Source organism: Scomber scombrus, chromosome 22 (assembly GCF_963691925.1).
Source record: "Scomber scombrus chromosome 22, fScoSco1.1, whole genome shotgun sequence".
Classification (NCBI taxonomy): domain Eukaryota; kingdom Metazoa; phylum Chordata; class Actinopteri; order Scombriformes; family Scombridae; genus Scomber; species Scomber scombrus.
Genome location: NC_084991.1, coordinates 616,126 through 641,595, shown reverse-complemented (window position 1 = coordinate 641,595; position 25,470 = coordinate 616,126). Strand labels below are relative to the sequence as shown.

The following is a 25,470-nucleotide window of genomic DNA, read 5'->3' as shown; positions in this document are numbered from 1 at the left end:
CATGGAAATGTGTGCATTATATTACTGATTATATATGGCAAAGTAAAATTTGTGTCCATGTTCACAAATCTACAGATTAAATTGAATGACTATTTTCATTAACATCGTTGCCCTCCACCTTTACTTTCTGTAGAAACAGGAAAATGACTTTCAGTTTTGACATGAGGCTAGTGGGCCACTACCTCTCAAAATAGCCTTCTATCAATCATTATAGTGTAGGTCAAGTTTAAGTTTACACATGGGCGACACAGTGTACTATCCACTCAAAACTTTCTCCCACAATCTCTCTTCATCCATCTCTATCTGTCGCTCAACACAATTAATTGTAGTTTGCTATGCATCTATGTGTTACTTCATGCACCTGCAACCTTGGCAAGGAATATGGCTTCCCCTTGATCTACTGTGTCTTGGATTGTATCTCATTTGTACATCACTTTGGACAAAAGCGTCTGCCAAATGAATAAATGTAAATGTAAAACTGAGCACGCTGCTGTATCCAGAGATACTACGAGTGTGCTCCTCCTGTATGGCCCTGAGAGCTGGCTGATACACAGCCTCAGCTCTGTGTTTCATCAGTGGGCTTATCTAATTCAGTGTCCCAAACATATCAACCAGGGTAATGAAAAATTCATTGACTCAGTTACTTTGTGCAATTGAACACATCCATCATCTCCTGATACTTTGTAATATTGTAAATCATGTGACTGTCCCAGTCATGAACCCCCTCTGACCAGGCAGACCTCTTTGTAATGAATATTGACTTGTATTGCGTTAAATTCATCCAAGCAAACCAAGCCTTTTAAATGGTTGAAACCCACCATGCCCCTCTTTGGTCATGGGCACCAAAGTGTCGGCATTAAATTTATTTGAGGGTTTTCGTTTAATTTTCAAACAGTGTAGAAGCAGATGTTGGTAACTCCATTACCTGCTGACTGGACTCAGGCTAAATTTAACTTTCCTCCATAGTGGTAGCTCGTGTGGATTTCTCTGCTCATCCCAACTATTTGATATCCTCTCTCCTTCCAGATTAACCTTTATGGCCCTAATAAATGGTCTATATTCACATCAAAGGGATGAGAAGATGGTGCTATGCCTTATGGGAAGGAGAGCATGGGCCTGCTGAAAATGCCTGAGCCCAGCTGTCCTTCTCACTGAACAGTAATCGTGCCTGTCCACTTCGAAATTATGCTCTTCTTTGTCTTTTTAATTAAACTCAAGTGCAGTTTGGAGGCTGTTTGACCTTTGCTGGCCCCTCTTTATGGGGAGTGCTGCAGGTCATTTCCATGCATATATTAATATCCCTTTTCCTCTAAGGCAAGGCTTTACAGATTAAGGAGAGGTTTTGGTCTCGAGTATTGACCATTTTTAATCTGCTATGCGGGAAGTTCTTTGATAGAGAAAAGGCGAAATATTTAAGGCTTTAGTTAAAATTGTTAAGGGAAAGTGTACTTTAAGCGATTGTGCTTTGTCTGTAGCTACAGTTAACGCTCGTAATGATTTTCTCCCTAAATATCCTCCATGAGAAATAAAAATCCTCACATTTTGGTCATTTCAAACGTGCTGTATTTGCTTGTTTCAAAATGACATTCATGGTGCAGTATGTCATGCTTATTAAGGGAAGCATTTCAGTCCAACATGTTGTTTCACTATTGCATCAAAAGGACATTTTCTAGATTGTTTGCACATTTTTAACAATTCCTTGAACAACCAAAAAATAGGTAATTTTATTGTGACTTCTAAAATAAATATGACTAGAAAAAAAGATCATGTGAGTATTGCCACTGCCACTGTTAGAGTTTGATTAAGACAGCTAAAACTACTTAGGTAAGGTTAGGGAAAGATCATCATTATTTTGTATGTCCAACCATTCACCCAATTCTCCAACTTTTAACCTTTGCTTCTGAGAGACACCAGTCATTATGTGCATCACTACAAGAGGTCCTTGTCAGCAGATTACCAAGGCTGTTATTTTTCTGTTGTAGCCAGGACAATACTGAGGTCATGAATCTAAATCCCCTCATGACACCCCACCCCTTAAATAATGACTTTCAGTTAGTTTAGTTTATAAACCTGTTTTAAGTTTCTTGATTTATTTATTTGCAGTAACAGACTTAATTCAAATTATCACTTGTGTAGAAGAAACTTGTTTGGTGCAAGTGGTAGTACAGCAAAATAAAGACATTTGAGAAGAGCATGAGATCATGTCATTTAAGATTAGAATTTAATGAAATGTGTGATAGAAACAAATATAAGATAAATGTGTACGTATATATGTAAATGTATATCAATATGCAAACACACACATATACAAAATACAAGTAAGCAGAGAGTAAGTTTCTGTTTAATGTGTTAAATGTACACAGTGTGCAAAGATACCAGGAATGCTGCAAGGGTTGGAATCAGTCGTTTGGATAAAGTGTAAATATCTGTAGTATGCAAAAGTATTTGGATACAATGTGCAAAGTACAGATAATGGATTCTATTTGAATTCATTTTTTCATAAACAATCAGATATTTAGTCTAAAAAACAATTTTAAACTTTAAAAAAAAAAATTCTCCAGCATGATGCTAAGGACAGGAGCTTGGTGGTAGCTACAGACATGCTACAGACGTAGCTACCACCTGATGTACTTGATACCTTTTGAAACCTGGAACTTGACTTGGTCCTGACAACACAAGGTTGGTTTAAAACAATGATATACCAGAATTGAATGGTACTGTATATGTATGTATGTACTGTATATGTGTACTCATAATGTGATCCTGTGAAAGAAAATGAAGGAATTCTCTGTTTTAGTTGCATTGCTGCTGAACAGTTTGCAGCAGGAGCAGTCTCCATGTGCTGTGATTTCATTGTAATGTTTAATGTTGTGTGTGTGGGTAAAGGGCCCTCTGCGGTCACTGCCTCTACAGCACGGGCCCTATGCCTCGCCTGGAACACACGGCTGGCTGCAGCGCTGCCACATATTTGGCTGCCACCTTTTCTCTGCAGGCATGTGAGAGCATGATAACAGCCCTGCTGTTTGACACACAGTGATATGCAGCACCCCCTCCTCTTCTCTACCCCACAGGCTTTGGCACACATTGGTCTTGTTTTGTTTCAGGGCTATGTGTTTGGGAAGCATCCACAGTTTTCGGCCTGTATATGCACTCACACTCTCATAGTCAGTCCAAAAAGAAAAAAGAAAGCCACCTCAAATCTGGAAAGTTTAGTGTGGTAGAGGGTAGAGGTAGAGGTGGAACCTGTTTGATGTCTGAGAGGGAAGAGGACAGTCTCCTCTGTGAACCAGCACTTCTCTGTTTTTTAACTGTTGATGCTAAATAGCTCCAAGTGACAGCAGATGTGTTGTGGTGGGTGGGACCAAATGCGACCATGCATGATTTATGGGGCCTGCCGGAGCACATGACAACAGAAAAGGGTCTTGCTATGTGACTGTTGAAGAGAGGATGGATTGAAAGGATGGAGCAGATGAGGGAAAGAAACAGAGGTGGATGACGAAGAAAGAGAAAAAGAGAGAGAGACAGCACCGGTTAGTCAAGCACTGCCCCTCTATAATGACCTTTAACCCCTGTGTGTTAATGTGTAAGTGTCTGTGCTAACACAGTAATTACCAGCTCAGTAATGGTCTAGCCAAAATAGGGCTGAGAGCAGTTCAGACACTGGTGCTCTGGTCTGGGATCAGCTGAGGCCGATGAGGCACAGGTTGATGTGGGGATGCTGCTACACGTTAATGGCTCAGCTTCCACACACTCAGTGGGGATGTGAAGTCTCAACATGACCCAGATGAGTTTACACACAGGAAGGACAGAGAAGAGATTTCTTCTGCATTTTGAATTGGAATTATTAACATGGTTGTTGTTGTTGAAACATTGTCTATGATTGCAGTTGTTATGCAGTCTGCTTGTGTCAGAGGTGGTGTTTCACATTAAGGAGGTCACCTCACCTCAAACCATCAAATTGTAAATGGAAGTGTGTGAGTCAAGCTCTATTATAGAAGCATGGAAGCAGCACTTCTGCATGCGTTACACTGAACCTGAGCTGCAGTCAGTCAAGTCAGCTTGCCAGCAATTAGTGTGGTGGTGTGTGTGCACATGGTGGTGTGTGTGGATGTGGTGGGCTTCAGCCAGGCCTTCTGTGTCACCCCTGGTTAATGAGGCCTTTATGGAGATGAAGCAGGAGTGCAGGACAGGAGGATGTGGAGACAAGCGCTAGCCAGGGAGACTCAAGCTGGCTGCAGCTGTTAGAACACTGAGGGGTGGATGGGGGTGGGGGCAGCACTGTGGAAAACAGGATTTTAAAATGCTGATTGGTTGGTGTCAGCCCCACTTAAAGGCATTTGGATGGTATAGGCAGAGCTGTGAGGCCTTTGCTGAACCCCTGAGCGACTTCTCAATTAGTGGGCGGCCTAGCGGAACTGCCAGACATTATTGTGGAACCCCCCCCACACCTAGCCCTCATCCATTCGCTGCCTCCCAGGCCATACGGCAACCAGATCCCTCCAGTGATCAGGCACTGGTCAAAATATTAAATGCTGACTTGGTGAGAACATGATAAAAGCCATTTCGAAACCATATTTTGGTAAATCATCATATGAGCGAGAATCCTTGTTGTTTTGTCTTTTCATAGTACAGAAGCTTGGAGAGCATAATATGATGTTTATGATGTTAAACTCTCTTCAGTTATAACCACAGTGCTCAGAATGGAGGAATGTGATGCTTTGTGACTGGTCGAACCTGAATCTTTCAGATAACACACGCCACGCAATGAGGAAGAAGAGAACCCGCCTTGCTTAACCAAGTCGATCCAGTTGTAGTCACTGTGCTACGCTTCTGTAAAATGAGATGTAAATGTGGAAATTTTAACAGCCTGATTTATTCATGAGGAAGTCAAAAGAAAGAGAAAAATGCTAATGCTACACACTGCTTTGCCCTTGGCCAGGGCACTTCAACAAACAAGTCACTCAGCAAACAAATTAACAACTTCATTAAGTTATCTGACAGCATTGGCACATCAAGCCCTGCATCACTTTGTCTGTGCTGGTTGATGCAAGAGCTATCTACTACTACAGAAGGTGCCAAATATACATTGCAGACTTAATATAACCAAAAAAACAATGTTTGCCTCAATAGTTTTTTAAAGCATCATCTTGGGATGTTTGTTCAAGTAAAATTAAAAGACATCTCTAAGAAGGAATCAGTCTGGTGAAATCCAGAAAGACTTATTATTGAGAAGACATCCGACATTTTAATTGGTTTGGAGGATTTAAAAGAATCCATGTGTAGCTGAGGTCATGCCTGCATCTTGTATAGCTGATGTATATGAGAGCATATGGTGGTGAGAGGCAGGGAGCACACAGCAGTGACTGCAAAGGGGCTGCTGCTGCATTGATTGCACCTTCCACTAGTTTTCCATACGCTTTTAATCTGAGAAATGTTAAAGAGGCAATCAAAGCGATCTGTAGCAATGCTGTCAGAGCAGCGTCCGTGTGTCAGTCTGGAGATTTCTTAGCCACCTTGGCTGCATTTAGAAGACCTGATCAATGGATGGGAGAGCCAGACTTGTAATGCACACAGACAGAGCAGGTGAACTGCAGAGTAACAACTCAAATGAAACTTATTTTCCACTGAATGTCATACTCAATTTATTAAACAGACAGATACCATAATTATACAGCAAATATATATATATAGAAATACCACTACTAATCACTACCACTAGGGCATGAAAGTTCATTCTTGCTGAGTTTGCTCAATGTGGTAAGTTTGAATGTGGTATTGATCAGTGTATATGAAATATATTTCATATTGAGATCTGAACACATTGCCAGCAGATTCAAGGTAATGACAACACTTAGCAAGAATGTATCCAGATACATAAAAATGGAGTCAACCATGTTTAATAAACTCAACCCAAGTCACTGTTGATTTTCAAATTGTCAATAATGAGCTAGCATGAAGTTTAGTTGGGGTTTAAAATCAAAAACTTTGTCAGGACAGATTCACTGAAGGAATAGTGATACAAGAATCTTTAAAATATTTAAAAACTCACATTGGTACAGCACTTGCCACTTCTTCATGTGTCTCCAGCATTCTGACAGGACAAGTGGTCTTAATGATGCCGTAGTCATTCTTTCTTGCTCATGATATAGCAGCTCTCCTTTGGCTGCTTCTAACACAAACTGTTAAACGTTGGTCTACCTCAGTGCTATAGAAAGCTTCTCAGCCTTTAATGGTTTCACATATTTGGGTTTGGCCAGACCTGAGGCTTTTGTAGGCTCTCATTAAGTTAATTGGCTGCACTCTGTCCATTCATTAGCGATCTCCTTTGTTCCACAGCTTGCCTGCCTTCATTTTCTCACATTTTTACTTCATCGCCACATTTTTACAGAAAAGGGCCATTACACCCCTGGAAATGAAGGTGCCACATACCCAGATGTAGTCACTCATAAAGCAGTTCCGCTTTTGATACTGATGTGAATATTCTACCGTGTAAGAACAAAATGTACTGATAATTTGCTTACATGCCTAATTGTTATACTCCCTAAGATCACTGTGTCAGTGGCTCAAATATATCTGTCAAGGGCGCCATTTTTACATCGGGGGACATACCAAAATCACAGTTTTGTCCATTTAGTTGCAGTTTCAGTTTGATTTCCTTACTAAAATGTATCTTAACAGTGTCAGATGAGGATAGAGAGGAGCTGAGCAAAATGCACCTATGTTGTAGTTTATAAGCTAGTTTAGCTTTATAAGCATTCACAAGCACTGAAGTCTGCCAGGCTGTGTACAGGCTGTCCTTGCCATCTGATTGGGGACAACCTCTATGGCTGTCCCAGCAGTATGCAACCAAAAAGTGACAATGAAAGACACTATTAACTTACTACTTCAATTTTTCAGCATAATAATAATGTTAACATTCAAATGTTTTCGTTATATTCTGAAAAAATCAGTCACATTATAAGTGAAGAAAAAATATCAGCAGCAACCGATTAATGGCAAACATCTTTTGGTTCTTCAATACAAGGTTTCACTGCTTTCTTTGTTTTATATATATCATTGTAAATTGAATCTTTGGGGGTTTTGCACCTTGTCTTACAGAAAAAGAAGAACATTTAAAGATGTCACTTTAAGCTTCTTGGAACTTGTGATGAAACAACATGAATATCATTATTTCAGCCACTGTAATTCTTCAAACCTTGTATTTGTTACCTAATCAAAAAATATATATTAAGGATTTTTTGATACACTTAGCTGTGTTAAAACTAAGGACATGAATGAACCGAATGGTGAACTGGGGGTGTAGAAGAATTAGACATTTTGTACTTTCCAAAAAAATCCTTGAAGTAAAGAATAAGCTACAATATTTATTAAAGAGTTACTCATGGGGAATAAATGTTGACCTCTCTTGACAGCAGATTGTTCAGATATTTCCTCTGATATGTAGCTGATAGGATAATAAGAAAATGGAATGAATATGAAAAGATATTACTGCTGACAGCTTGTGACGGTTGGGTTGGAGGCATTGGTGGGAATATTTATAATATTCCTATCCATGTCAGTGTTTCAACAACATGTCAGTCAGCCAGATTTCACCTGATGGGCCACGTGTCAAGCCAACATCTTCTAGATTTCTAGATGCAGATTTGGAGGTGTAATAACACTTGACAGCTCTAGCTGTTTGGGTTAAATGGAATTGTTGAGCTGGGTGCAGCCATCCCCCAGAGATTTTTCTAAAAGTGACTTTATTTTACAAAGTGAAACAAACCCGAGATGTTTGTATAATTTCAAAATTTTCAATCATTTTTTTTATTTTTCTGTGTCTCTTAAAGGTTCAAATGGCAGATAATATGATGCAAAGAAATGTGCGTGTCTACCTCTGCTGCTTCCACCTCAGTTTGCAGTTTAATGAGATGGCACACAGATGTTAAAAGCTCTGAAAGCACCCTATAATTGTTATGTTGTGCTTAGGAAAGCTTGGCTGCCATTAACCTCCCAACACCACAATTCACTTCACACATTTAGCAATTACCTCGCCAATAATGCCCAAGCTCTCAAATACGTGTGTTCTGAATTTCCTGTAATTAAATTGGGCTTTTCACATGTAATCTGGAAATGCTAAGGGGTCAAACTGGGCGCCAGTAATCGTGAGTGATTGAGTCTGAGGGAGGGTCACACACACTGGAGGGTCTGTTTCCACCCAGTGCTTAATTGTCCTGATGAGAGGGGTCACATTTCCTTAAGGAGAGGTCAAGAATGGGGTGCCTTTGTTTTGTTTCCCAAAGCGCAGAAGGAATGTCATTTGATGGGAAAAATGACAGGCCATTGATGACAATATCATTTAGCCTGCACATGAAGTGTAGTCTTTATGATTTGGGAGAAAGCTATTAGTAGCCTTTTGTCATGTTCAATATCAAAATAAAGCAGCTGTACTACTGAATAGTTGAAACCCACTTAAAGTGATGCATACATCTAATCCCACAGCATGCAGTTGAATTTAAAAAGAGTTTATGAAGTAATAACATTACTTTTTTCAAGTTTCACATGGTAAAAATATTTTTTACTAGCAAGTCATTTTTTTTGAGACCTTAAATATAAGTCTGGTGATTTTATATTTATATAAATATATAAATATATTAATACCCTGTGCAGCTCTAAATCAACAATGAACTGGTCTGCTTACAAGTATTGTGTGTGTATCAAAGCCTGATATATCACTCCTCTGTCATAAAGCAGCATTGTTAAAACACATCAGTGAGTCACACTGTTGCACTGGTTGACATGTTCCTTCATTGCCATGAAGACACACACTAGTTTATTTTGACTATGTTCCACACACACCATCCTGCTTCCAGAAATACTCACTAAAACACCAAATTTGGATTAATCCACAGTTGAAAATTGTTGTAATGTGTGATCAAAAATACCAGTTTTATGAAATAACTGAGCCTTAAAAAAAGAGAAACTGTGTATTTAAAAGCTATTTTCACAGATTTACGTCCTCAGGAGGAACCAATAAACTTAGAGCTGAGTGCCACAGATGGGGTAAGAAGTCAGAAAGTATTAAAAGACAGGTTAACAAATCCACTTGCACTGACATAGTGCTATATTTTATTTCAGTATTTTCCAAAACCTGCTGTTATTGGTCTTGACTTTAATGTAAGCAACCTGCACAATTATTGTTTGTTTCAAAATATATATACTTATTTTTCTAGTACCCAAACTGACATATTCTCACTGCAGATTTTGGCTTTTCTCCCACTTTTCTTGAATAATAAGTCCTCCATTTTGTCTCCATGTGGGACACAACTCTGGTATTTTCATTTAAACTAAAATGCCTCTGAGTTCAGTCGCCTGGACACATTATTTTTTGGACTGTCCCCTCCAGTTGAGATTAGCTAAATTAGCTGTGAAGTGCAATGACTCGTGGGACTGTGCATGTTTGGTGCAGATAATTGCAGGGCTAGTGTGCCACAGCCTGGCACCCAGCGTGGTATTGCAGGTGGGTTGGCATAGGGAAGTGCCTATCGAGCTGCACATCTGGCCGCTGCAAGGGTCACAATCTTTCATACACCCTCTTCAAAATGGAACCAAACAGAGCATCGCCAAAAACCTGTGCTGAAAGCCTTTGCCTGCTTACTTTTACTTGTTTTTTGAGAATTATTTCTAGTTAGTTTAATTTAGATATTTAAATGAAATTTCAAAAAGTGATATAAATGCAGGACATGAGTGGTACCAATAGTTTATCTCCTCTCTATGAGGTGGAATAGCAAGTGTTTTTCAACCTTTCCGAGAAGTTTCTATAGGATCTAATTGGGAAGCACTCTGTGGCTGCTCTTCAAGCTGACAGTTCAGGGGAATGTTCCTCTGTATGGTCTGCAGTCTCTCAGAAAGCAGGCCATAATTTATCATTAGTATATCAGAGTCCAGGTGCAGATGAGAACTGATAGAGCCGGCAGCCTGGCAAGTCAGGGCACTCAAGGAGGAAAATCTTATCCCAGGGACAATTCCCAGGTCATGCCCGCAGTAATTGAAATAATTCTGCCCCTAGAGTTGTTTAATCACTGACAATCACACATGCTGGGGGGACTAAATTGAGGGACGCAAGAGCCTGATTACATCTGCCACCCTTAACTGTCACCCCTCCCCCAAACACCACAGTTCACATCAGCACCTTGGATTTCCTCTCTTGCTACTGTTAAGATTTTATTGATATTAAGCTTTAACAGGCAAACCATTTAATCAAATATGAACTTGGAGTTGCATTATGTATGAATGTGTTATTTCTCATGTTCCTTACATGGACACATTCATGGTTGTGCAGCCAAACTTTAGCTTCTCCTCACTGTCATTAAATCCCAAGTGGGACACCGGCATGGCTCCAGACAGGGTGGATCATCAAATGGACAAAGCACAATCCCATTAAAAAACCCTATGTTGAGATGCAACAAATCATTTGTCTGTTATTAACCCTGAGCCTGTAATTATGCAGATTGCCATAGATTTTCCCTGGGTGCCTGGAAGTGAGATCCAGGGGTTGTTCTCAGCGTGGCAGGCGGACGAGGGAACGGCCGTGCATTACTGAACTTGCCACATTCATCATGTTGACTGATGGCACAGGGAGTCGGTCCCTGGGTCCCGGTGGTTAATGTAGTGGGTAATTAACTGTCATTTGCCTAGTAATAGGCCGATGATCAATGGTTTGTGAGGAAACAAATTCTAATCCGGCAGCTGATGAATGCATGCTGAGGCAGGAGCAATTGAACTAGTGGGATTGGGGGGAGGGAAGAGGAAAGAGAAGAGCAAAGCCACTGCCTGAATTTCAAATGGATACTGGAAGAACTGGTGCCCCCCATCCCTCCAACCCCAGTTAAATGGATTCATCCCAAAAAATTCATTTTTTGCCCTTGATAGTGCTGAACTACCTGGTCAGGCGAATGATGCAGGACTTGGTTGATCCTCTTGGTCAAACTCTTTGCAGTATTTCAACATTCAGACACTCATTCACCCAGTGTTGAAAGCCACATTTAAACAGAACACACTGAACAATTTTCAAAGGGACTGTTTCTTCTGTACCTGAAAACACAGGTCACAACATCAGTTTTTCAAAAGGTCTTACCTGTGTCTGCAGTGCTGAGGACTGATGATGCTTTCTTGTTTTTACAATTTAATCCCTTACAATGAAATGATTGCTCCATACTCTTACTGTAACAACCCACAATGTTACTCCTCCGTTTGATGTTATCATACTCTCTGTGTTGACACTATTACACTTGTGCATAACCTAGCAAATCACTGTATTTTAAGCTGAAGTGTATCACTTAAATACTACATTTTTAAAACTCAAAGATTTCTGCAAAATAGAATAAAAGCTAAAATGTAATGCCATGCTTTGGGACATGACTGGCAATAATATAAGTTGTAGGAGGAAAGTAGGCCTACTTATTTGTCTTTTTTTGGTGCGTGTGTCAGGGTGCAGGTAGGCACTAACATACAAACAGTGCAGTATTACAGGGAAACAACAATACACCATGGAGATCATTTTTCAGCATTAAACATATTTTAAGATATTTGTTAGAAATTACTTGACGAGTACCTGCAGGCTACATTCATTTGCAACAGGGCCTTCAATACACCTTAATACACAAATAATAATTGAAAGATCATAAATTCTTTTATTTTTTTATTAAGTTTTTTATCTCAGCCATAAAAAGCGATTTGAGTCTTCCACATCGCTGTGCTGATTAGAACTGACAGAAAGTTTCAGCACCTTTCTATCCAATGTGAATTACTTACTTAACTAAAGTAGGTAAGTCAAGTAAGTAAATATCACTATATATATATATATACACAATATTATAATAACATAAAAAACACAATAAACTAGCTTAAATCAGATGTGTTTGCCTTTTTACAATATCTGTGGCTCTGAGTGTACATGTATATGTATATGTATGTCATTTTTTACACTCCACTAATCACCAAGGGAGGGGGGAGGGGGGCGGGATTTTGGATTGAAGTTGACAAAGCTGAGAAAAGGCATTGGCATGACACCACTCCCGCATTCTCTAAAGGGGACAGGGGCCTGCAGATTCAGATTGGGTTTTGGGGACCACTGGGCTAAAGCCTTGTGGAATAATTTAATTGGTGTCTGTTTTTCTCTCATCAAATAGGTACCACTGAGCCGTACCAGGCTGTAATACACAGTGAATGCTTTTTGACTGAAACAAGGTATTGGGCACTGACTGCCTCTATTCTCTTTCAAATTTAGATTTGAGCAAAGCATGAATTTTAATTTCATGTTGTATCTTCAACCTCTTTAAATATACATGCTATCTTGTCAGCCACGGATATGAAGTGTATGTCAAGCCCCCTATTCTACTTATGTTATTCTGGGTTTTTTTTTCAGCAGTCCCACAGTTAGCAGCCTTCTAGATATAGCAGACAGCTGTACCTTTGTCAGCCTGAGAGAGATGCATTAGAAATGTATTTATTACCCATTATAATCCACTGCTAAATCATTGAGTCCCAGGCCCTGGGTCTTGCACACTAAACCATCATCCTCTGATTGTGTTGGAGCCTGTACCGTTGAATTCATTACAAGAAAACCACGCTTAATTTGCCTTCTCCCTTGAGAGCCATTAGTGTTTGTGGCATCAAACTAGCGGAGCGGCGAGAGACGAGTGGCAGGTACGCTCCATCCATCTTCCCTCCCCACAGGGTTAGGGGTTTGAAGAGTGTTTGCCACACAAGTTCCCAGCAAGCTCGACTGGCTGGATGTTGGCTGGTGCTGCCACAGATCCAGTAGTCTGGGAACATCTCTTATCAGCCACCCCACTTCTAAGCTGTGCTTGTAAGAGACACTAAAAAGATTGTTTAATTTGAGGAGCTGATGTATGTATTGTTCCTGTAAGCCAGCACAGGTTGGGAGGTGGTGTTCATTTAAAGCAGTGGTTAAAGTAGCACAGGGAGGTACAAGATGAATTATACAGCAAACAAGTGGAGGAGAAGCGGCCAGGTGTTTGGATGTTCTGTCTGGGAACCCTGGGGGTCTTTGAGATTTTTCAGTGAGTGAAACAACTTTTCAGTGTTTTATCTGGGTGTGGGGGTCTTTTACATCGATTCCATTTATTAGTAGTAAGTATTGGCTGAAAAACATTCTCAAAAATATAATCTCTCTTTTTAGTCCAATCTTGAAATGGTAGAATGTTAGTGTCCACTAAAAGCTTATATGTCGTGGGGAAATTACCTATAAAATATCTATTTATCTTCTGGTCTATGTGGTGCACCATGACATTTTCTTGTACTTATATATATATATATATATATATATATATATATATTATGTCGAAGAGTATACCAGATCTCATCTGAGAGATGTTAAGTTTTTCTTTTTCATTTTTAAATGTATGAGCTCCACAGTGTGCAAACCTTTTTGCATTAAGTAAGGTTTTGTTGGTGGTCCTATTCTTTTTAGTTTGATACTTCACCTCAACAATAATCAGTCTCTGAGGAAAGTAGTAGTCTCACTCATTGATTCAAGTGGTAGACACACACACTAACACTGTATGGTCACAGACACAAGGACTTTTACCCAGGATTTCTCAGAGCAAAGTAGTGTGACAGTCCTTTTCAACATTGCAGGCCACCTTAAATTTGCAAGAGGTGAGAGAAGAGCACGGACAAACACAGTGAACAGTGAAACAGAACACCGTTTTGATTCAAGCTGACAGGCAGAAAGCTTAAAACATTGCTTTTTTACAAGAATACCTTCCATCATTTATAATCCAGAGCCTTGAGTGCATGCCATCTGAAAATGATTCAGGTTACTGAAAGACAAGGACACTCGCCCCTGCACAGTGTGAGGCGGCTCACTGTGTCTCTTTGTCGAAATCTGCCATACAAAGTGCCTCTGTTATGCTGAAACACTCATGCTCGTTATCTCACACTAAATCTAACATTTCTTTTTCTTTCTTTTTTGAGGATTTTTTAGATCAATTACTCTGCTTTGTGAGGAGAGAAATCATCATTTCATCTATTTCATGTGAAGGCCTTCCGGCAATGCATATTTGCGAAGAAAAGAGAAAGGACAAGAGATAACACAGATGTATCTAAATTTAGATGGCTCAAAGGAAAAGGCATAATTCTTTTAATTAAGTCAGCACTAATCCATCGAATTGGCCCTCTTTGTTTTCACCCACCTACCATGTTACAAGAGATATCCTTCATTGTCTCAAGGTGTGTTGACAGTGGCCCTTAATTCTGTAGGTATTCATGAGGGCACAATCTATCTGCTTCCTTTGCCTCTGGGAAACATACTTTCTGAAGGTTAATAAACAACCCTGCATATCCCAAGCCCTGAGATCATTTATCAGATTGCGATCTCTTACAGACTCTGAGAGTGGCATGCCGTTTTATCATTTTAACAACGACGGCTAAAAGTGCCTCAAGAAGTCTGCCTAATAGGTTATTTTGTTATATGATTTTGTTATCAGATTTTTTTTCTCCCTTGCTAGCCTGGTCTAGGTTGCTGTGTAGTAACAGCTCTGAATCCCTAATGAATACTCGCATTAATGTCCCCGGAGCAGGCAAAGAAATAATAGGATCCTCCCTGGGCAGTAGTGCTAGCTATGTCCCATCTATTTCCATGGCACAAGCTGCAGCCCTGCTATTTTTTACTGCGTTACTGTGGCCCGGCCCTGTCCAACCTATTTTTGTGACTGATTCAGAGACCCTATCTGTCTCAAGCAGCTCGTGTTAGTGTGTTTACCACAATCCCTTTGACAGCTGTCACTCTCATTTTCAGAGTCACCCAGAAGCAGCAGAAGCAGTCATAGACCTGTAATTCTATTCTGTGTATTTCTGTTAACTATGGGTTGCAAGGGTGGGAAAGAGTTGTGTGTGGAGTCAAAGATGTTCAAGAGGTGCTGTGCTCATATCTTTCAGGTCACAGAATCTGAACACATTTATTGTATTATTTAATTTTATTGTTTGTTCTTAACTGTTGTGTATTTTCTTCAGAATATTAAGAACTAAAAAGGTCACATGACTTTGGTTTTCTTGAAAACTAAGGGATGTTTTGGTTTGAAACTTTCATCAGTGCATGTGTTTCTTATTAAATGACACACAGTCAGTCAGTGGAGAACCAGTTGGACCTGTACAATGGAACAAGTCCACAAGACTAATAAGTAAAGGAAAGATTTAAAAAATATTAAAATAAAAAAGAATTAGGGTGAAAAATAAAATTTGACTGCTTCTGTCGGTTATAACATTTTAACTTTAGTCTGTCTGATAGGCTGAGAGGCTTTTTTTTTTTTAATCTCTGAAGTTGTAAAAAATGATGAATAAGGTGAAACAATGACGCCGTTATTTTATATATGTGTAAGAATACTGGAGCTGTTGCCTTGCTTTCTTTGAATCCTAAAGCTTTAGGAAAGCATTTACATTATGTATTGTTTTTCTCTATTGTGTGTGTGTGTGTGTGTGTGTGTGTGTGTGTGTGTGTGTGTGGGTTGGTGGCTCAGGTTATTCGGTGTAACCGGGAACTGTGCAGCCTGCAGCAAGTTAATTCCAGCCTTTGAGATGGTCATGAGGGCTAAGGAGAATGTCTACCACCTGGACTGTTTTGCATGCCAGCTCTGCAATCAGAGGTGAGTAATTGGACCACACTCCTGCTCCTCTTCCATACCTGCATCCAGTCAAATTGTCATTCAGGGAACCAAGATTACAGCATCGTAATCACTCTAACCAGTGACCAGGGCCTCAGGGACACCTGCTGGATCCAGCACAGTGATTATAATCCTGGACAGGTGCCGTTCCTACAAACTCACAGTAGTGTTTGATGGACCCTCTGAAAAAGCACTGCTGCCAGTTTGAACCTCTGCTGTGGTGTTAAGGCCTGAGTCTTCTTCAAATGAACTAATTTGACATATCCAAAAGCAACAGAGTTGATATCGCTTCTGAATGGCCACACTCAAAGCCAGAGAAGAAAGCCTGTCCTCATAGCTTCCTCCCAGCTGCAACCCCACTGTCTCCTTGTGTCACTTTAGGAATGCTGGGTCTCTTGCATCAGTTTCTACAGTTCTGATATGAATAATCACACAAATGGAGATGAAAGAGCACACTTTTGGAAAGTCTCTCCTTGATGGAATACAGAAGGAAAGTGACAGAATTAGTTGTGTGAATAGTCTAACGTAGTCTGTTTCATAACATTGTTATAGCCCCAGACATAGTTTTCTTGACATATTTAAAATATGGTAATCTTGTGGGAATATTCTCTGAACATCCTGGAGAGCCTCACAGGATGATGGTTAGCTTTGGAGACTTTCTTGAAGCTAATGACCCAAACAAGAATGTTGTTGAAGGTTTTTTGAAGGTTAAAAGAAAAACTATCAAACAGAAAACTGCAGGGGAACATCACAGGAAGGTTACATGTTGGCTTAGTTCCTGTGTCTTTCTCACCTTCTTTCCCAAACTCGGCTTTGTTGCAGACATCCTAATGCATACACACACACACATCGACACACACAAATCAGACACACTGCGCAAGCTAAGGACCTGGTTACGCACAATTAGCACTTGGTTATTGTCTTGACACTTCAGCCGGCTGCACCAGACAGCCTCCCCTAATGGAAGAAGTCAGCTAATCTTCATCAGCCAGACCCAGGCAGGCCAACTGTGCTCTCCCACATTAAAACCCATTTAAGCACGAGCAAATCTTTCTTTTTACATTAGCGCAGCTGATGAACTGTTGAATAAAATAGATTGAATAAAATAGTTTCACATGGTCCGCTGTGGCCTTGTAGGCACTGTTCAGATGCCCATCACGATTTCACTGAGGCCTGGCCAGGATTTATGGTGTGGCAATGGCTGTAATTGACGCTGTTTCAAAGCTTTGACTTTTTGTTTTCCATTTTGTTTCTTTACATTGGTGGAGATGTGGGAGAGATATCTGTGCAGGAATATAAATTTAAAGGATCACTCTGTCTGACTGAATTCATGTTCTAGAGAAACTGTATTGCCCCAGAAGCAGCTGAAATAACTGATGATTTTAATATATTTCAATGGGCCTTTAAACTTTGAAATCAAACTCTGATGTGCAAATGATTACTGTAATTCCATCTGTTATTATATGTGCATACATTTTTGGTAGCATCTTTCAGAATTGACAGTGCGAGCATGACAAAAGTCAAGTCAGCAGGCTGTTGTTCTGAGAGGATCTGTTTTGGAGAGAGAGAGATTTATGCCACATTGATTCAATCTCTGCAGTCATAAATCTACATTTATGACAGAAATGATTTGTCTTTTAGAACATTTGGGATTCACAGCAAGTATAATGCATTCTTTGCGATGTCTACAACATTACTAATAAGTCCAAGTGGGTTTTTTCAACATTTATATTCTGATTAATAGAATGACCTTTTCCAAATTTTCTCAGCTTCAGCCTGAGATCTATCAGGAGATCTCACTTAAGATTCCCTGAATAGTTTCTCAGCGTCTTATTGTGGCCAGTCTGAAAATGGGCCCCTGTTCTTTGTCTTGCATACCCATCTGCTGCCTTGTTCATCCACACCACACCATCTCTGTCCCTTCTCATTTCCCAGCCTCAAACAAACATTAAAGTCCCCATCGACCCCCTCCCCCCCACAGGCCCTTCAATAAAGCAATCTAATCCATCTCACAAATGGCCCAGAGATTTCTCTGTGGAACATCGTCAGAAAATGTGAAATCTGATAAACAGAGCAGGCTATAGCAGGGTCAGCAGGGGTCATGCAGTGTAATTATCTATCGCTCCTGCAGGTCAGCCGCAGCGCATGTTGGCATTTGAAGGTTGAATTGCTACAATCAAGTATGAACATACAGCAACCCCCCACCACACACTCACACTCACACACACACACACGCACACACACACACGCACACACACGCACACACACACACACACACACACACACACACACACATACTTACTCCCATGCATCTATCCACGCCATCAGTTAAGTTGTGGGTACATCCACCCTACCAAGCAAGGGCAGGGAACTCAAAGCCAGCGATTACTCTGATTTCATCAACTCTAATGGTCATTGCCATGCTCAGCTATTAAGGGCCTTCCTTAAGTGATAGGCCAATTAGTGGAGGACAGAGATGGAAAGACTGGTCGGTTAGCTGAGAGTGGACATGTCACTGTGATCATGACCTGCAACTGCGTCTTTGTTCTTTGTCATCATCACCATCAAATTGGCAGTAATCTCTTGCTTGCCACGAAAGAAGCATTGAGAGCTGAACCTGCTTCAGGAATAAGATAAATGGAAAAGGCTCACCAGTTATCTTACTTGTGTATCTGCCAGAGAGCAAAAGCCTTTTTTCCTCCCATTTTTCGCTCTGTGCATGACTTTGAAATGGTATCAAGCTGAGGGGAGTGAATAGCTTCTGTCCCTGGTCTATCAGTGAAAATATAGGATCCTACATTGGCTCTGATTGCTCATGTCTGCACCCAATGTGGCCTTACTCTGTTAAACTGGACATAAATCTACCATTGTGACCTTCCCACCAGCCAGACCTGTTATTTTCCCTAGCTGAGCTGGGGAAATGAAGAACCATCATGGTTTTAGAGCCAAAGGGACGGGTTCTGAGCAGTGTGGGGTTGTTGGTGTGAGTGGGGGTGCTGGGAATAAGGAAGGAGATATGAGACTCCATCCAGCAAGCAGTTAGCCACAGATCAGCCCTGGGGGACAGCTAATCGATGGGGCTGTCGTCCAGCCTCATCATCTAGCCAGTGCTGGCCCAATTTCCCCCTGATGAGCTGGAGGCCACAGTCTAGGGAGGCTGGAGGAAGGTTAGAGTAGAGGGGAGCAAAGTAGAGCAGGATGGGTGACAGTGCAGGGGAAGGTCAGTGCTGATAAGGGGGGAGGCTCCATACCAGAGTCTTAGAAGGAGAGACTGACACCAATTGGGTTCAGCACAGCTAAACTCAGCCACTGGTGCCTTGTATGTCATGAGTTAGGCTTGTTAGACGGGGGCCTAATAGGCAATAAGGGACACAGTTGTCACTTTGTGTATGATTGGTGTTGAGACCTCAGAGCCTGTGCAGCCAGGCTACTACAGAGCAGAATTCAACCTCCTAATCCTGCACTATTGGAGGAGGAAAAAAACACAATAAAAAGTAAAAATTACAAATTTATACAAATAAATGGAAGTTTTTTCTCCAATCATCTAGGTGATAGAATAGTGTTTCAACCTGTCCAAAGCCGGTTCATACATTTTCAACATTCCAAAGACCCTAGCTTTGTACCATCAGGAGCCACATTCTTCAACGTTTTATGCATCCTCATGATATTGATGTTACTGGAAGCTTGATGACCATTTTCTCAAAGGTCAGTACTGTCAAGACAGTTTGCAAATGGTCAAAGGTGATAATTTGTGTGCTAACATTCTCAGCAGAAGGAAGAGTAGGGAATCATCTATAGATTGTCTTCTGTAGGCACAGAGCCTAGTTTGAGCTCAGTGGTATCCGAAGGCTACACCTTTGTACATGACTATCCCTCAAGGAGACAACCCTTGAAATACAACATTGTTACAGGGTGGTCTTTGCCTGGTACACAGGAAGTGATGTGTTCTTTCTCCCGATCCTGAACAAGGAATCCAAGGAAAAGACTTGTGGCCACACTATTTGATTAATAATTAATTTCTCAGTGGTACAGTACAGAAACCTGACATATGGGAGTGCTCAGCTTCACAGATATAAAGAGAAAATTAATGGTTTAATTAAAACCAGTTTTAAAACACTGTGGTTGTGTAGCACCAAAAATGGAAACAAAATCAATAAAAAATATCATAGCCTCTTTTCCAAATGTGAAACTATGTTCTCTACATTACATTCCCCAAAGAAAAACTCATCTTCAGTATGCCCATGTACTGCTGCTGTCTGATTGCCCAGCAGCAATCTGCCAGAGAAGATTTACAACATGCTGTTACAATTAAGCATCAGTGTCATAGGGCCGAGTGTTTCTGAACCTGCATGCATCCTAACAGTAATTAGATTTGGTGCAGTTGAGACTATTTTTTCTCTTTTACAATCTCACTGTTTCTTCATTTGAGTCGAAAGTGACTACTCTAGTTAACATGGGCCTCCGAGGCAAATAGCTGGCGTCGCAATACATCTTTTAAGTGTGTGCCTGTAGAAGCCATTCTTTCTGTTCTTCCTACAACAAGAGGTCTCTAAAGACTCATTAGTCACAGTCACCTCTAAATAAAGGAAGGAAGATAGAGGGAAGAATGCAAAGGGAGAGAGGAACAGCACCCGCAGAGGGCGATTAAGTGTATAGTTAAATCCATTTGATTTCAGACAACAATATACATATAACTATATAGATATCATACTTGTGAAAACAGATGTGATGTCATTAAAGGGACACCTTTAATGGAGCTATAGCTAGCTCCTATGAAGTACTGAGCCCTCACAGTAGCATGTGTTATTAAGTACAGATGGGTGAAAAATTAAAGGAAAAAACTGAACCTAATAAATAAGTGGAGAAACATAAAAATATTTTTTTTAAAACATGAAAGCAGATGCTCAGTGAATGGTTTGATGAGTATGAAAATGATGTGAACCATATGCTATGATATTTACAGACACCAGATCTCAACCCAACTGAACACCAATCTGAGATTTTGGAGCAGTATTTTAAGGAATCAGTGTGCTTCAAAACAACTATACAATGTTGCATGAAAACCTACAAAGGTAATGTTTATACCTGTAGTCACATTAGAAAGTGGGGTTGAGATGCCATAATCAAATGGACAAAGTCGCCCTTAAAGGCAGAATTTTTGCCAATGAGCATCTAATCTAGCCTAGCTTGGTTCCAGACTTCAGAAACACTGCGAACATTTTTATTCTTTCAGTGAGTCAAATGGTCTCAAGTCCTGGACCTTACAGCAGCATTTCTTGGTTGCATTAAGTTCCTTCATGTGATACAGTTATGGACATAAAAATCAATCATAAAATAATTTAATGAAGTACAGCAGATCTAAAACAAGGTAATAATTACCACAACATTCAATTCTAAATTGTATTAATGTCAATGTTGAGAAGCCTTTGAACCACAGGACACTATAACACTCCACTGAAAGCTAATCTAAAGAAGAAGGTTTAAAGTGGTGCCATTTTATATATACAGTATAATATTTTTGATAGCTAATACAGTAACACATCATCCCCATTCATCATATCATCAGTAACACTACCTGCTAATAGCAAACCAATTTATGAGTAGAAGATGTAAACATGTAACCTGCAACTGTTTTTTAAGAAACTGGACAACACTAGGACAACAAAAGGTCCTTTATTAGACATGCCTAGGATGGGCCACGCGTAATATCCTCATCATAATTGGTGCACATGTGTCATATATGCTGTTGACATTTGACAGAGCAGAAACAATTTAGCTGTGTGAAATAAGTGGGAAGCAGGGATAAGAGCTATGACAAGAGAGTGAGGGGAAGGAGGAGGAAGAGGGAGAGGGAGAGGAGGAGTGAGAAACAATCCCACTGGTTTAAAACAGAAAAAGGGGTGAGATAAGGCTGAAGTAGGAGTGGGCAGGGTATCATTAAAGGCAGACACTAATATATTCTGAAAGACAATGGGTGGTTTAAACAGGACAATTCATTAGACTGGAGTGATACCCTTACATGAAATACACATGTGCCTCTGCTTAATCACTGTATCAAACAGCAGAGATGAATGGATATTAGTTTACTGTGTTTGGTGTTGTAGTAAATGTCTGCCAGCACCATGATGACAATTACAGGAAATATAATATATTTGTTTAAAATTTGAGTATGTGTGGATTTGGATTTCTGTCCTCTCTGTTTATAAGATCCTGAACTGCTATCATTTAACTCCTACCAGGAAAACAACATGACAGCAGCATGCTTAAATTGTAAAGTGCAAAACATAACAAAAGGTTTCTCACGCTCTTCCTATGTGAACTTCAGTCACTTCAGAGTGTCAGAGTCAAGAAAGTGATTTATACTAAAACTGGATGTCCTTGTTTGCTCATATCTTTGTAGGTAGACCATTTGGCAAAAATACTTTGGTTTCTATTTATTAGTCAAGATCGTTGGCTTTAACGTGGATATAAAGCAGTCAGTGAAGTTAACAACATTTAATATTCTAATCAACAATTATATAACAAACATGACAAATATAAACATATAAACAGACAAATGGCTGAAGTTACTCCATCTGTTTTCACGGCCTATAAATTGTTCTCTACCAACTGTCCAACATACTCTGACAACAGCATACAGAAGCATTGAATAGTGATCTTTCACTCCAAACGGCAGCATTCATAAACACCTGTTGCATTCAGCAACACCTGAATGCAGCAACCCCCACTACCCCAACACAGTCTGACACATGTCCACTAGCCTATAGATGTCCATAGCATCTCTGTAGCACAGCATTTATTTGATGGGAGGATGGCTATACAATATAGCAGCCAAAATCAAAAGTTGAAGTGGCAACATGACCAAAATAAACCACAACCATTAAAAAGATCCAGACCTTAAAGTATTAATCTAAAACTCATGTTATTCAACACCATACATCGGATGATTCCTCAGCCAGAGAAGGTCATCACAGCTGATGCAAACCTCCATAGAAATATTTCTTACTTTGACTCCACATTTTCCATAGCAGCCACTTAAGGCACTCCAGACTTTAGGCTCCAAATGTTAGATAATCCCCAGATGTTATACTAAATTCTGTTATCTTCCTCAATGTCATCTTGTTTCTTCTTCTTGCAATGCATGCAATACGTTATTTAGCATGTGGGATAGCTGGCTTTTCCTTCACATGGCCCACCTGCCGAACAGGCGGCACACGTATAGTAGAAAATTAAGCAAAAAAGTAGCCAAAAAATATTGCAGCCATGCCGAACCAACATGAGGAGAAATCATTTTGATTAAACAAAGTAAGGTTTTGTTCCATAAATAAATTATTTTGTAAGCATTGAACATCTGACTGTCTATGTGGGAAACTGCTGGAGGCCTGACTTGTTTTAGCTGTTTTTTCACCAATCTAGTCTACCTTTTGCCTTTTAATGAATAAACTTTTTAGATACTATTAGTTTATAATCAGTCTCTAAAAACTAATACTTTTATAGCACCAGGTAAAAAACAGAAAAATCTAAGTAAAGAACAGAATGGAAATGATTAACTGTTTAAGAAAGTTAAGATGTGATTTTAAATGGAGCCCAGATATGCTTTACTATCTTCTGTGGTTTTAACAACTTTATAAATTCTAATTTTCGACATGGTATCCTTCTAATATATGTATGTTTCATGTCCCCTTTAAAAACCAACAGCAAGGTGAAGCTGCTTTTATGTGTAAAGTCTGTCTGTTAATGTCTCTGTTATTTATGTGAACTGGACATTTGGGGGCATGGTATTATTGTGTTTCCTTTAACCAAAGCTTCCCAGAAAGAGACAACAATGAGGGGTGCTTAATTCATTTTCTACAGTACTGTGAAGGTTGGTAGGATGGCATCACTAAAATCAGATTTTATATTATATTAAACAGGATGAAGATGACTGACTAATACTCATTTCATCCTTCACTGAAATGTTAATGAATTAAAGAGACTGCATCAGAGTTATGAGTTACAGCTTTACATGATCTGTGTTTCGAAATAATTGTCATCTCTTCCTCATAACATTTGGCATTTACACATCATTCTCACACTTTTTGGTATTTTGTGCCAATAACTACGGTGTATTTGAATCCTGCTAATTAGTCCCAAATGGATGTAACAAATCATGCTCTCAATCTGCCCTCCAGCCCTGAATAAATGCTGTGAACAGCCCGAGCTCGTCAGGTACCTGAGCTCCGTCCGCTGTGTGCAGCTCCCAGCACTGAACTCAGCAGTCTTAACACCCAGGGAAGTCAAATGGAGGTGAGGCTCACTGTCCCCACCCCACCACCCCAGCTACACCTCCCCCCTGGTAAACACTGGCACCAGCGCTTGCCGACCTTGTCCAACCTGCACAATAAGGGAGATAAGCGGCCCTCAGGACAATACAGCAAGAGTTACTCTTGCAGCTCTTACACGTTCAACATAATCTCTACTTGGTTCTGCGCTGAAAGGTCAAGTATAACTGTGGCCCCCCCTGGCTGGAATAGGATGGGGCTGCTGAGGTCAGTGGGGGTTTCGGTAACAGCTGCAGGTGGAAAGGAACCCCAGCAGTCTGAAACAGAGATAATTTCATCCATATACACCAGAGCACCTCCCCACCCCCCCTAAACTAACCCCCACCCCTCAAGCCCTGCATTTCCTCCCTTGTAAGTGAGTTGACTGCTTCCTAAGAAGAGAGCTCCCTGTCTGCACACAGCAGCTTTGCAGCTGAAAGGGGGGTTGGCACCAAGGTTACAGTAGCTGAGGTAGAGAGTTTACACTACAGTCAGGAAGCTAGCGCTGCAGCCGGCTAGGCCTGCTAGCCTTCAGCTCAGTACTAATGATGAGATTCTTGCTTTGATGCTTATGTAAACCTCGCCCCCTCCTCTCTGTCTTTGTGTGTTGCAGGTTTTGTGTGGGAGACAAGTTTTTCCTGAAGAACAACATGATCCTGTGCCAGACAGACTATGAGGAGGGGCTGATGAAGGAGGGCTACGCTCCCCAGGTCCGCTGACCCGCAATGGCCCACAAATAGGAAAAGGAGGAGGAAGAGGAGGAGTGGGAGAAAGAGAGAGACTGAAGGAGAGCTTGCAATCACACAACAAAAAAACACTATTGCCTCCTGTCCAGCTCCTTTCCCCCACATGTACATAATGAAGCAAGCCTCCCTGGGAGGGGAGGCACTCTGCTGTACAGAATAGCCATAGAGACTGCAGTGTGGCAGGGAAAGGCCCTGGAAGCCTTCAACAGACTACAAGTATGAAAAAAAAAAGCTCATTTGTTTGTTTGTGACTGACGGATGCTGCCTCTTTCTTCCTGGCCAACAAAACACCGGCCTCAGAGCAATTTTTTTTCAACAGCTTCTCCTGGTTGGTGGGGGAAAAATTAACCTGCCAGAAAACTGTCTTGTCTCATCCTATCTGACAAGGACACGCCATGTCCCATCTGACTTCACAGGCCACCAACTTCTACTTGAATCTAAAATACACTGAGGTATTGTCAATCAATGTAATTTTGAGATAAAGACCTTTTTACTGTATGTTTAAAAAAAACAAAAAACGGTGAATGTAAACTGAAGAGGGGCAAGAAGATGATTAAGTGGACTGATTTGTTGCTGTGTGTGTGTGTGTGTGTGTGTGTGTGTGTGTGTGTGTGTGTGTGTGTGTGTGTGTGTGTGTGTGTGTGTGTGTGTGTGTGTGTGTGTGTGTGTGTGTGTGTGTGTGTGAGCATGTGGTTCACTCTTCAGTTGCACAAAGGCTTGGTCTGGTCCATATTGTGCGCTCATAACATTAATCACAAG

The 25,470-nt window shown here is 40.5% G+C and overlaps 1 protein-coding gene across 1 annotated transcript in view; it reads left to right on the top strand.

Annotated features, from left to right (window-relative positions):
- The window catches only part of lmo3 (LIM domain only 3), a 41,427-nt gene extending 16,729 nt beyond the window's left edge, over positions 1 to 24,698 (top strand). The window contains exons 3-4 of the mRNA XM_062443850.1: positions 15,522 to 15,647; positions 24,579 to 24,698. Coding sequence (XP_062299834.1) covers positions 15,522 to 15,647; positions 24,579 to 24,684 — 232 coding nt within the window. The 3' untranslated portion in view covers positions 24,685 to 24,698. The remainder of the gene's footprint in view (positions 1 to 15,521; positions 15,648 to 24,578) is intronic.
- Positions 24,699 to 25,470: the final 772 nt, after the last annotated feature.